This window comes from Papaver somniferum, chromosome 2 (assembly GCF_003573695.1).
Source record: "Papaver somniferum cultivar HN1 chromosome 2, ASM357369v1, whole genome shotgun sequence".
Taxonomy (NCBI): Eukaryota; Viridiplantae; Streptophyta; class Magnoliopsida; order Ranunculales; family Papaveraceae; genus Papaver; species Papaver somniferum.
In genome coordinates, this window is record NC_039359.1 from 134,768,451 (window position 1) to 134,782,029 (window position 13,579).

At 33.8% G+C, this 13,579-nt stretch overlaps 2 protein-coding genes and 1 non-coding gene across 4 annotated transcripts; 1 reads left to right on the forward strand and 2 right to left on the reverse strand.

Annotated features, from left to right (window-relative positions):
- Nucleotides 1–7,279: 7,279 nt before the first annotated feature.
- Nucleotides 7,280–7,352, reverse strand: TRNAR-UCU. The gene has a single exon. It is a non-coding gene; the product is annotated as a tRNA-Arg (tRNA).
- Nucleotides 7,353–7,475: 123 nt separating this feature from the next.
- LOC113349185 (meiotic recombination protein SPO11-1-like) lies at nt 7,476–11,117 on the forward strand. 2 transcript variants are annotated; one of them, XM_026593116.1, is made up of 15 exons: nt 7,481–7,552; nt 7,638–7,737; nt 7,942–8,015; nt 8,140–8,241; nt 8,476–8,549; nt 9,011–9,027; nt 9,268–9,337; nt 9,406–9,442; nt 9,577–9,624; nt 9,714–9,772; nt 9,847–9,878; nt 10,158–10,263; nt 10,444–10,564; nt 10,690–10,753; nt 10,848–11,117. In XM_026593116.1, exons 1-15 carry the CDS (start codon nt 7,498–7,500, stop codon nt 10,972–10,974), a joined length of 1,086 nt encoding a protein of 361 aa, XP_026448901.1. In that variant the 5' UTR covers nt 7,481–7,497; the 3' UTR covers nt 10,975–11,117. The 2 variants fall into 2 exon arrangements, with proteins under 2 accessions (XP_026448902.1, XP_026448901.1); XM_026593117.1 differs by lacking the exon at nt 7,638–7,737 and having other exon boundaries at nt 7,476–7,552.
- LOC113349186 lies at nt 11,037–12,185 on the reverse strand. The gene has a single exon (XM_026593118.1). The coding sequence runs from the start codon at nt 11,918–11,920 to the stop codon at nt 11,153–11,155; it is 768 nt and encodes a 255-aa protein (XP_026448903.1). The 5' UTR covers nt 11,921–12,185; the 3' UTR covers nt 11,037–11,152.
- Nucleotides 12,186–13,579: the final 1,394 nt, after the last annotated feature.

Genomic DNA, 13,579 nt, shown 5'->3' on the forward strand with positions numbered 1-13,579 from the left:
GCGAACTCACACTAGTAGAAAAATGATGATCCGTAACAGTTAAAAATTGTTACTGTATTATTTCCGTAACAGTTTTAGTTTTTTCTGCGGTGTTACTAAAACCTCTGTTACGGAAAGTTTATAAAACCTGTTACGGAAAGGCTATTGAAAAATGACTCATAAATTCTAAAACTATTACTGTTGGTAGTTTTCAGTAACACTTTATAAAATATATGTTACTGAATAATTTCTACTGTAACTATTTTACATAAAACCGTTACCGTTAGCAGTTTATTGTAACATGTTTGGGAACAAACTGTTGCTATTGTTTGAGTAACCGTAACAGGTTTTATTGAAACTGTCATAAAAACTGACAGTTTTTATTGACTACCATCACCTCCACCACTAGCGCCACCACTACCTCCACCACCAGCAACACTAGCATCTCCACAACCGTCACCACCATGTACGCCGTGTCCACTACCATGAGTTGGTCTTCTTGGACATGAAATATAAATTCTATAAAAGTACACTGCACAAGATTCGACCTTGAGACCTATTGCATTAATTATAACTCTTGAACCACTCTTCCATGTTTTCCTTTTGTTTAATGTTATCCAAATAAAATATTTACTCTCATTAGACAGTAAACTATACCTCCACCACCTTCGTCGTCACACCACGCATCTACATCACAATTTATATTTTTCATATTCCTACATATTTTTATAACTTGTTTATTATTTTGTATTATATTCGATTTTTTCTCAAACCTTAGGTAACCATCAGTACGAGCCATGGCTAGCTCTCGTGCTTAGAACTAAATCAAGATGTTAAATTAATGTCAGTCCATAAGTAGTTATTTTTTTGAACCGGATACCCAAAAACTAGTTATACAAATAAATAATTTACAGAAATGTCACGATAATGTCAACTATGGTAACCTATTAAACATGTCATAGTAACATAGATATATAGTAACATTTAGTTTAAAAAATGTTACGATAATGCCAACTACGGTGACATATTAAACATGTTACGGTAACATAGGTATATAATAACAGTTGGTTTAAAGAACTGTAATGGTAATGCCGACATACGAAATATGTTACAGTAACATGGGTATATAGTAACACTTACTATAAAAACAGTTACAGTGTACAACCTGGATGACATTATGTAACAGTTCTTACGAAAAGTGTTACTGTTATTTAACTATCTAACATTTAGTAACAGGCATTTTACGAACTGTTACTTTATAAAAGTTTGAACTGTTACTAAATGTCACTTTTCTACTAGTGTCAGTTGAAATTAGTATGCATACGGGTATGCATACTATAGTTCCCGGACTTCAACTGTTGAATCACTATGCATACAGGTATGCATACTAAATTCCCAGACTTAGAATATACTTGCAACAGTTAGCATGCAAGTACGTATATCGTGTTATATCCAATCAATGGTTAATTGTTCTAAACTCCCATTTTAATCATTGAAACATTCTTGGAAGACGAGAATAGCTGTCTCACACAAACTATTAGATTCAAAGAAATTTTCAAGTGATCAAATGATCAATACGAAACATTCTGAGTCTACATCAAATGACTGTCTCACACAAATCATATAAGATGTTACCAGGCAATTTCCACATAATCATCTTTTGACTTTCGTCAAGAATAAAAGATGAACTTGGCTAAAGCGAAATCTTACCAACACATATTTCGAGAAAGATATAAGCGAGATAAACTCAGCTCGAAATATAAAATGTGTATAATGTAAAGTCTATATAGATATACGACTTTTGTCTCAATAAGAGATAGAATACAAATAGACTTCTGAGTGATAGATGAGTTCAAGTCTCCGCATACCTTTTGTTGATGAAGTTCCACAAGCCCCCCTTATTAATTCTTCATCTTCAATCGATGAACGCCGTGAAGTCTAAAGCTCAACTACACATTTTATCCTAATCCGAGATATAGCTATTAGTAGACCAGAAATCAAGACTTATAATTTTGACAACTAAACTTGACAAACAAGCTTGAGATAGAAACGCTTGCGAGTTCGACCGAGCAGTGCTCTAACAACTGTTATAGGTCCGAAGTCGTAACATATGTACTCAGTACACGTATACGAGTAGCTACATGTCGACAGCAGCTTTTAAGTACGCATACCAGTATGCGCTTTTTAAAAAGTCTGTGAACATCAAGTATATAGGTCTGTGCACAATATACCAGTACTCTTTGCGATATTCATCATAATACTAAAGTCATACTACATTATCTCGGTAGATGGAATGGTAGAATTTTAGTCTTCACATACCTTTGTTCATTAAGTTCTCTTTAATGTCTCAGTTGTTTTCTAGTATTCAAACTTCAAGGTCGATTGTTGAATCCTGATACTCAACTACCATGCTATATTCCTAGTTTGAGAGTGGGTTTAATAGATTATAAATCAAAATATAGTTTTGATTAACTAAATTTGACAATAAGCTTGACATACCAAAACTTGTGAGTTTGACTGAGAGCTGCTCTAATAATCTCCACATTTATCAATTTTAGTTGCAAGACTATCGATTACATATTGGATTTATAAATAAATAAACTTTCAACTCAATCTCCATAATGTTTTTTGATTATTGAATCTTCAACACTCTTGAATTCTTCGTTCTTCAAGTTCTTATATGGTTCTGCATGTGTTCCTTTCACACCTTATTGTCGAAGATCTGCGCTTGATAACAACTTATGAGAATACTCAAGTTAGAGCATTTATAATGAATAATAATCGATGGTTGTTACGCTAGTGCTTATTATTTTTACCTACTTCAAAGTCCGTTGTACCAAAACCTTAAAGCAATACCATAGTGATACGGTCACCCCTTAGTATTTACTTGTGTTTTTTTGCTAGAATTGAAGTTTACCTTCGCACAAGTAATTCACTCTTACTTATACAAAGCTCAGTAAATTCATACGTCTTAGTAGATTTCTACTAAATAATTCTCCCCATTTTTTTCATAAATTGACAAAGGTTTTGAATAAGGATCATAATGAACTACGCCTTAAGAGATTATCAAAACTAAAGATAGCATACCATCTTTTTTAGATGATTCCACCAAGTTTCTAAACTTATCATCTTCAACAAGGGAATATTATTTTATAGGTATTGTTCTGTCATAACATTCCAAAGTCGCACTCTCCACAAAGATATACTAACAATTAAACAAATATTAAAAACTTAACCCTCCTCCATTATAAGTCATTCCCAGAGAGAACAACAAAAGAGGCCTTTTCATATAAAAGGATTTTCTTAGATTTTAACAATCTCACAAGAAGATAAGAGCTAAGAATCAATCATCAAAAATTTCTTATGAGATCATGTTTCTAACTCATGGTTAAACAATACACGCTATATAATCATGAAGATCAAATATTGGGATCATCTTTACTAAGATACAAACTTGTATAATAATTTACTCTTAGAAGAAAGGACTAACGTTTTCTAGCCTGTATTTTAAGAACTTCAACACAAACAAAGTTAGCAAAAACACGAGTTGTACTCATAGTTCATGGATCACTAGTAACCATGAATTTTTCTGTAGAATACTCAGAAGTATTCTTTATTCATATAAATTTCATACTCAGTTATTATAAGAATTGACCTTTGATCTATTATTAATTTAATTTCATGAAAGATAATAGAGATGAATAAAGAGGTGAAAAGTGTCATACTGAACTAACGCGAACGATGTTCCCCAAAATATTTGTGCGATCATCATATCTTGATATTTTACCCAGAAATCGTAACCTAAGTTTAAATATCAACATTATGATTAGATAGATTCATCTAAGTGCATAAACTATTCTTATCTTGTTATGTAGAAATTCTCATGAAAATCTTTGCTTTGAGGGAACTCTAAAGGAAAAATAGTTATCAAAGCAATTCTCAATAATTTGGGTATAATCTCTTCAAAATTTATAGAGTTACCTAATTGATTCCACCTCACTATATCAATCCATATAAAGTTTAGATGTTAATCTTGTAGAACTATAACGTCGGGCACGGAAAAAAATATTTGTAGTTTCTATCAATGTTATGCCCTGATCAATAATTATTGAATGGCCCTATAGCATAAGAGACGAACCTTAGAATAGATAAGGATTACGATGACAATAGAAGATTCCGGATATCAAGAACTACCATGTAAATATAGTCTGATCGAGATTCACGAATCCCTTAGTGAAGTCTTCAAAAGTCGTAACTTGATACAGTTTCACGAAGAAACCTGGATCTTTGGAGGACGACTCCGCAACTAGGACACAAAGGTGTTAGGATTGAGATTCTAGTTTGCACTTTATTTATAATGATAAACAAATCTAGGTAGCTTAAAATATCAAAGCTGAGTTCGTGAACTATTTTCCATGTTTACGAATTAATTTGATACCAATTAATCTCAACTTCTCATATAGGTTGACAATGCAAGCATGTGAGAAGTTTCCCTTGAATTACAAAAAAAAAAGAATATGCACTTGCGTATTTATTGATATAAGCTTTGTGCACTAAAAGGTTAGACCAAGAATAACGTTGTTCGTGAAACATCAAGCATTCGTGTAGTTTAATACTTCTAAAAGACTAAATCAGTTCGTGATAGTTTGTAAACAAATTGTTTTCCAGAGTTCTGAAACTTTCCATATTTGTAAGTTCGTTAACTGTCCAAATCAGTTCGTGTGCTTAAGTTACCTCTTAAAATCAACCAGTTAGCGAACTGATCAAATCAGTTGGTGTACCTGTAGATATAAAAAGTATCCAGGATTTATCTCAAAATCAAAGCTGACCAAATCAGTTAGTGTACATAAGAGAATAATTCATGATGTCTTATTACCTGTAAGTTCCAAGTTGGTGTAATGACCAAATCAGTTCGTAAACATAAAAAACTAATTTGACGACTCCTATGTACTTTATACGCAATTACGCTATGTTGAACAAAAAATTTCTCTCAACCTATTATATATGCAATAATTTATCCATTATTTGAATTCATAGATCGAGATTTATCAACTACTAGCTTGAACTCGAGATTTTTTCTTTGGAATATTTATCAGTTATACGACATTGTCCCAATAGATAGAATGGTAAAAAGATATGAGTAAATTGGATAACTAGTCTTCACATAACTTTGTTGATGAATTTCTCGTAGATGTCTTCGTTGTTCATCGGTCTGCAAATTCCAAGGTCGATTGGTGAATTTTGATACTCAATTACCATGTTTTATTCCGAGTCCAAGATTGAACTTAGTAGACTATAATCATCATATAGTTTTGATCAACTAAATTCGAAAACAAGCTTGACATACCAAAACTTGTGAGTTTACCGAGCGTTTGTCTAACAATATTAAACTAAAGTTCGAATGTGATTCAATGAACATCATTCTAGCTATTAACAAGGATTTTGTTCTATGACACTTCAAATCCAGTGAGAAAATTTTGTTCAGTTTCTTAGCACGATTCATTTTAGAATTGCGCACATGCATAGAAATGATAATTCATTTGTTGAGAGGTACTGCAACGTGGGATGTGTCATCAGAATCTCATTTTTTGTGGAGCTCCGCTTCGAATATTAAGCTTTTGTTTATGTATTTATATTTTTCTTTCTTTTTTATCCCTTTATCTGCTTGAGGTTTTGATTTATGTCCCTCTCTTGCTTTTGATCAAATAACTCTCCTTATAAATTTTCCAAAAAGAAGAAGTAGTTGTATCTATATAGACCAGTCGATCAGAAACCATGATAATTTTGGTAATGGAATTGCTGTGAAACGAGAAAATTTGCAAAATAAAAAATTAGAACTTTAGAGCATCTATAATGATAGATTTAGGTTTAAGATATTGAAATGGGATGGTATACGATTTTTTTCACAGAAAAAAAAAAGGAAACTCCCAAAATGAGGTAGCACACCCGGTGGGACTCGAATATTAAGCTTTTGTTTATGTTTTTATATTTTTCTTTCTTTTTTACCCCTTTTTCTGCTTGAGATTTTGATTTATGTCCCTCTCTTGCTTTTGATCAAATAACTCTCCTTATAAATTTTCCAAAAAGAAGAACTAGTTGTATTTATATAGGTCAGTCGATCAGAAACCATGATAATTTTAGTAATGAAATTACTGTGAAACGAGAAAATTTGCAAAGTAAAAAATTAGAACTTTAGAGCATCTCTAATGATAGATTTAGGTTTAAGATATTGAAATGGGATGGTATACGATTTTTCACAGAAAAAAAAAAAGGAAACTCCCAAAATGAGGTAGCACACCCGGTGGGACTCGAATATTAAGCTTTTGTTTATGTATTTATATGTTTCTTTCTTTTTTACCCCTTTTTCTGCTTGAGGTTTTGATTTATGTCCCTCTCTTGCTTTTGATCAAATAACTCTCCTTATAAATTTTCCAAAAAGAAGTAGTAGTTGTATTTATACAGACCAGTCGATCAGAAATCATGATAATTTTGGTAATGGAATTATTGTGAAACGAGAAAATTTGCGAAATAAAAAATTAGAACTTTAGAGCATCTCTAATGATAGATTTAGGTTTAAGATATTGAATATTATTTTGACACATGGGATGGTATACGATTTTTTCACAAAAAAAAAAAAAAGGAAACTCCCAAAATGAGGTAGCACACCCGGTGGGACTCGATTAAGCTTTTGCTTATGTATTTATATTTTTTCTTTTTTACCCCTTTTTCTGCTTGAGGTTTTGATTTATGTCCCTCTCTTGCTTTTGATCAAATAACTCTCCTTATAAATTTTCCAGAAAGAAGAAATAGATGTATTTATATAGACCAGTCGATCAGAAACCATGATAATTTTGGTAATCAGATTACTATGAAACGAGAAAATTTGCGAAATAAAAAATTAGAACTTTAGAGCATCTCTAATGATAGAAGATTTAGGTCTAAGATATCGGTCCACGAGTTATAACCCCAGAGGTGTCACCATCCTTCCACAAAAAACCCATCAAAACAAAAGTAACACAAAAACCCCATCAAAACAAAATTAACACAAAAATTTGATGAAACCAACATTTAAATTTGGAGTTTTTGTATCAATTTTTAAAATTTTGGGGTTTTTGTATCAATTTTGTTTAATATGGAGTTTTAATGGATCCCAACATTTGAGTAGGGTTTTTGTACCACAAATTTGGTCGCCTTGAATTTTTATGACTAGTTTTGAATACTATCTTGACACATGGGATGGTATAGGATTTTTTCACAAAAAAAAAAAAAATGGGTAGCCCTCATCTTCCAAAAGATGTAGCACACCCGGTGGGACTCGAACCCACAATCGCCTGATTAGAAGTCAGACGCCTTATCCATTAGGCCACGGGTGCTCATTTGTTCAGCCCAATGCACAGTTTAAAATTGTTCACCTAAAATGAAACCGCGCGTGGTGCACCTCATTTTTAAAACTGGTTTTTTTCTTCTTTGTTTTGGTAATAACTACTAGAAGCTACAAGTTTCCGAGAGCAGGAGAAAATGGAGGAAAATCGTGCGAATTCGAAACCCTATAGTCTACTCTCAAAGATCAAAGGTATGAAATCCCTAAAATCTTAACTAATTCTCGTTCCAATAAACCATGTCTGCAGTGGAGATTTTGACGGATGAAAATGTTACAGGGTTAACTCGATGTCTTCTTAAAGATATCTGTAATGGACAATCCCCAGTACTTTACTTAGATCGTTACAGGAATTATTGCTCAAATCCAACTGGAAATTGGTCGTAATCCCTTCTGAATACTTGTTTTCATTTAATTTCAAATAAATTTGGTCTGAAATTGTTTAAAATAGTCTTGGAAAGTACCAAATCGAGGGTTTTCTTCATTTTCGTTTTCGTAATCTCAAACTTTTAAGTTTTAATGTTGTAATTGATGTTTTTCTAGGATGTGGTTTAGTTTGATTAAGTGATTAATTGCAAATGCAGTAGTTGTAGCTACGAAAAGCAGCAAGGCCAAGATATGCTTACACTTCAAAGAGAATGTCATGCACATAGACTGAGTGAGTTTCCCTTGGTAGATAGCAGTTTGATATAGTCAGACGTGATTTATGTTGTACTACGTTGTTCGGTTTCTTCCTTTCTAATAGGATTGTTTTTTTTACCTTGTTTGCTTGATCTTGTCAGATGTTTTGCTTAGGGTGCTACTGATTGTTCAGAAGTTGTTGCGAGAAAACAAACACGGGTCAAAGAGAGATATATATTACATGTATCCATCTGTATTTTCAGGTATGCCTCTAGATTGTGTTCCTAGATTTGTCAAGCTTGCTGTATTTGAATTGTTGATTAAGAGACTAGGATGCACATTGTATCATGTGTCATTTTTTTCTTCCTGTTATGAAGTCCAGAAGTTCATACGAGTGTCTCTTTTCACCTTTCATTCTTCTTCGAACATGTTAGCAGTTTAAACCATTCTCGATGTTTATTAAGGTAGATTGTATTTGCTTCATTTTTGTATTCCAGAGCAAGCAGTTGTAGACCGCGCCATCAATGACATATGCATTCTCTTCAAATGCAGTCGCCATAACCTGAATGTGGTATGTTTTCATGTCAAGTTAGTATCCGAATCTATCTTTAATTACTTAGTTGCAGTTTTACCGTCTCTAACTTATTGGCATTCATTAACGGGGAGGATAATAACTATTAGAATCATCTGCTTCATATGCACAGATTTTGTCATTACACATGAATATAAGGTTTCTATGTTGGACCATTCTAAGCAGTACCTAGGAAAAAATTATTACTTCTCTTCTTGTTCAAAAAATGTGGCAACATGGTACAGATACAGATGAGTTCAATAATTCCCACTGGTGTCCATGTCTATAGAATCTTTCAAACGTCAGTAGGCACCATGAAAGTAGTAGTAAATACTTATATTTATATCCACAAAAGGATCCAAGGCTTGAGTATTCTCCAAACACATATAGTAGTCATTAAGCTTGCAGTGTGTCTCGTTTCATAATCTCTAGGTCTCCCCTCACTTCTTTTCTTTTGGCAGGTGTCTGTTGGAAAAGGGTAACAAATCATCTTATAAAGGACCACCCTGGATTGATGTCTTCACGAAATATGAAAAGAAATATGCCTTTGTGCTATCCAAGTTCTTTCCCAGTGATTTGTTAACCGCCTTCTCTATAATAGGCTGTCCTAACTATCCAAGACCAATCAAACAGTTTCAGTTTGATTTCGTTTTCATCTCTCTTTGTCAATTTTGTTAATGACCTTGCATAAACTTGCAATTTGTAAATTGGTGTCTAGGTTGGTGATGGGCTGGTTAAGATTCTTCGAAAGTGGAAGGAGAATCGACTGCATGAATAGTCCTAACACTGTAAGCAACTGGCTTTCCTAAGAGCTTATATATACTAGTTCAGATCTGTGTAACTGATTTACTTGCAGGCATACTCTATTCCTGTTCATGTTGAGGAAGTCAAAGGTATCCTGATACTGTTTAATTTTCTTTACTTATGTTTCCTAAAGGATAGGTTCTTTTGTAACTCATATAAATCAAAGCTTTAACTGTCCTGACTTCATGTATTCTGAAGTTTTTCACTTAATTAAAAAACATAGATATCATTAGTGTCGCGCAGTATATACTGATTGTAGAGAAGGAAACAGGTAAACTGTTTTAAGGTTATTTATTGTATACTCTTAACCCTGGATTGATGCTTGTTGTTTGAATCATAATTTTAACTTTCTTGCTGCAGTATTCCAGCGGCTAGCAGATGATCAATTTTGTCGTGCAAATCGTTGTATCGTTGTCACGGTAATCACAGTCCTTCATTTTCCCTTTTATTATGCAAAAGAACCAACAGTGATACCCCTGCTTACTTATTTCAGGGAAGAGGTTATCCTGACGTTTCTACTAGAAGGTACATCTCATCAACACTCCTCAGTTCCAAATTTTACTCTTCACTGGTGATTGTGAATGTTTTCTTATTGGAGAACCCTTAGTTTTTGTTATCAGAGCTCTAATGTTAAATGGCTAAACTAGTCCACCTTAAGGTCATTCTTGTATGGGTTATCCCTTATGTATTCACCTTTTAGACTCCCCTGCTAACGTGTGGCATAATAGTGATTGAGCTTTCAATACTTCAGCCTGATATCCCAGCCTGTAGTTATTTCTCTGTTTCCTGAATGCATTTTCGCAGGTTTTTGCGTCTTCTTATGGAGAAATTGCATCTGCCTGCATATTGCTTAGTGGATTGTGATCCTTATGGTTTTGACATCCTCACAACTTACCGGTTTGGTTCCATGGTATTCTCTAGACCAATCTTTGAATTTATTCAGATCTATCAACAGCTACCCAATTCAATTTAAAGTACATCCTGCACGGAAATGTATCCGATAAACTTACATTTAGCTTTGTCAAAACTAACAGTAGAGATTGCATTTATGCCAACTTCTTTATCTAAAAACCTTACTTTGCTTCTTAAGCAAATGGCGTACGATGCAAAATTTCTACGATTGCCTGACGTACGATGGCTTGGGGCTTTTCCTTCCGACTCTGAGAATTATCAACTCCCGAAACGTTGTCTCCTTCCTCTAACAGCAGAAGGTCAAAATGGTTTTTGTTTATTGTTTTGTTGCTTCCATAGAATTATATGAATTCCTTGTCCAGGGTTCAGGGACCTGGTTGATATTCGATATTTTTGATACAATTGAACCTGGTTTTGGTGCCAGATAAGAAGAAAGTTGAAGCAATGTTGCTGAGATGCTACCTGCATCAAGAAGCGCCACAATGGAGGTTGGATTCGACAGCTTTTGCAACTCTTGTTAATCACTTTATTTAATACGTGAACTAACACCAGCTGACAACAACTATTGTTTGTTTGAAACAGGTCAGAACTAGAGATAATGTTGAAAACAGGAGTAAAATTTGAGATTGAAGCTTTGTCCGTATCATCAGTTTCTTTCTTGTCAGAGAAATACATATCATCTAAAGTTCAGAATGGGGTATTCATCTAACTACACTTATTCTTGTCATGATTCCACTAAGGAAATCATTTTCGATGTATGTTGACAATTCATAACATTAAATCAAAGGATTGATATCTAAATGGAAAATGAACAAATATAATTACAACACGAAAATAAGATTATTGATTAAGAACTTTCTGATTACTACTTAACTAACACCTAAAGATTAAGCAAAAGGATAGACTTTCCTATAGAACCCAAAAAAACCAATTAAATCTCGTTGTAAAAATGATCGACGTTTATCTCCTTCTCTACGCGGGGACCTTGACGCCGACACCATTTCATTTTCGGCAGTTGTACTAATATTACCACTTACTTTCTTCGCCGACAATTTTCTATTCATCTTTTTTGCATCTTCTTTCGTTCCCTTATTAGTACTTGGCAACGGGCTAGCCTGATTTGCTAAGTAGACGTACATCTTATTCTGATCACTATTACTCCGATGAATCAAATCTCTGATCTTAAAACTTTTAAGCTTGTTACCACTATTTCCCATGGATTTACTCTTCTTATCAGGACAGTACGTACGATCAGGGGATGTCGTAAAAGTTTTGGGTTCCCAAATGCAATCGACATCAGTTTCAGTTGACGAAGAAGAAGACGACGATGTCGATGATGAGAACTCTTCTACAAAGAGCCTCTGTAACCGAAGCCGAGGACAAGACGAGTTGTGACTGTGAGTACCATCATCTTCGAAGGTGGCAATATCTTGATTGAAAACGGGGAAAATGGGATTAGTAGTATCTGTAAAATTCACCGAAGCGAATTCGAAATCATCCTTGTCGCCATTTTCTTCTTCTCCGTTTGTGTTGTCGCCGTCCGGGTAAAATCCGAATCCTTCCTCAATGACTTTAGCTGCAGTATCTTCAACACTGGTTGTCGACGATGAATAACTGCTGAAACTAGGACAATTGGCTTCTTCAATCTCTTGCATTTTGTTTGCTGACTACAATAAAATCTTAGGACTTGGGTGTTTTTTTTCTTCTTGTTTCTTTGAGTTTGTTTTTGGTTCTGCTGAAACTAGGACAATATGGTTTTATATGAAGCGGAAAGGGATTCGGCGGAGGCTCTTTTTGAGACGTAATTTGAAGGAAATTGCTATTAATTTTCTAGACGAATTGGTGGGTGCCTCATGGACCTATATTCATTCTCTAATGATGCTTTCGTTTATTTCTAGAAGAACCCCTAATGATATGTCAAGCTCATGCATTGAAAATGGACTTACCTCAGTAGATAATAAATAACAAGATTCAAAAAGTATATTTAAGAATGATACTTTACTTCCTATTCTAGAAGGCTAGAAGATAGATTCAGTTTATCTAATCTCTCTGAAAGTAATTGGGCATTTATAGACTGTAGAGTGGCTGTAGACCCATTTCCTGGAGTGTTTGACCCCCTATTTTAAGGGGTGGGGTCATCGTCTTCTAGAATTATATTTCTTCTAGACAATTTTGGTTTGAGAGGTGGACGATGTACCTTGGCTAACTTTTCATCATGCGGTGAGTTAGGGATGGCTTATGGATTCATTGTTTAGTCCTCATCAGTTACCAAAAATTCAATCACCTAAACATTTAGTTTGATGGCTGCAAAAAAAAAAACGAAATATTTTCCGAGTTTTTAAGCTTTATTATTTCTCATAAGTGAAATTTATAGCGTAATAAATTACTTATGAGTTATAGATTTTTCTTTTCTTTTAAACAAATTAGGTTTAACAAATTTACATCGAAAAGAATTCTGGCGGAAAATTAGCTTCAAATTAATTTTAAAATGTTAGAGTTTGTATTCAGATAACTACGATGGATATTAATATTATGCATACATATTTTTGCTTTGTTGGGTGAATCTCTGTTATTATGAAGCAAAGGGTTGTGTATCTATTCTTCCTCTTAGCTTTTTAATTTTGAATTCGTTTGTGTCTTCTATTTAATAGTAGTTTTGTTATGAATTCACCGAACAACTTCAAACCTTTTTGAACTTGAGTTGGGTCATGCATTTTTCTCTTGATGAAATCATTTCCTACCAGTTTCAAGATAACCAAACGCTCTGGCCTCATTATAAGATTGGTAAATTCTTCCATCAAGTAGACGTGAACTATTTTGATGTCAAAAATGCTCTGATATTTTAGTCAAATTTTCGAGGTGGTATTTATCTTCGCACAAAAAATCATGAGGTTTTTATGATAAGTTTCAATATGAACATGGGATGCATAAAATCTTTTCATCATCTACTAGAAGAGCGTTTGGGGACCCTGCAATATCAAAATTTCAAACGTCAATGATGACCTCCTTGTCGGGTTTCCCATAAGAGAAATCATTTGCAACATCATTCATAACCTTTTACCAGAACAAACTACAAGTTTCAACCCTCGTCGATACATGACATGCATTGTTGAGATAATCTCATTCAATATCCCTCATCAAAGACAAGATAGTCAACTTTCTATTATTGTCAAAGCAAAGATCAGATGGCGTGAACCTATCAGTTTTTTGGTTCATGCAGAATATATTTTGGGTCAAGTTTATTGGTTTACCTTTGGGTTTCATAATTTCTCATTCACCTTCTTTAGTTATTGTGACATCGTTGGTCACAAATT

Coding starts and splice junctions, on each gene's coding strand:
- LOC113349185 (XM_026593116.1), top strand. CDS start 7,498: ATGGAGGAAAATCGTGCGAATTCGAAACCCTATAGTCTACTCTCAAAG. Junction 10,264..10,443: donor CTTACCGGTTTGGTTCCATG/GTATTCTCTAGA, acceptor TTGCTTCTTAAG/CAAATGGCGTACGATGCAAA. Junction 10,754..10,847: donor CAAGAAGCGCCACAATGGAG/GTTGGATTCGAC, acceptor TGTTTGAAACAG/GTCAGAACTAGAGATAATGT.
- LOC113349186 (XM_026593118.1), bottom strand. CDS start 11,920: ATGCAAGAGATTGAAGAAGCCAATTGTCCTAGTTTCAGCAGTTATTCA.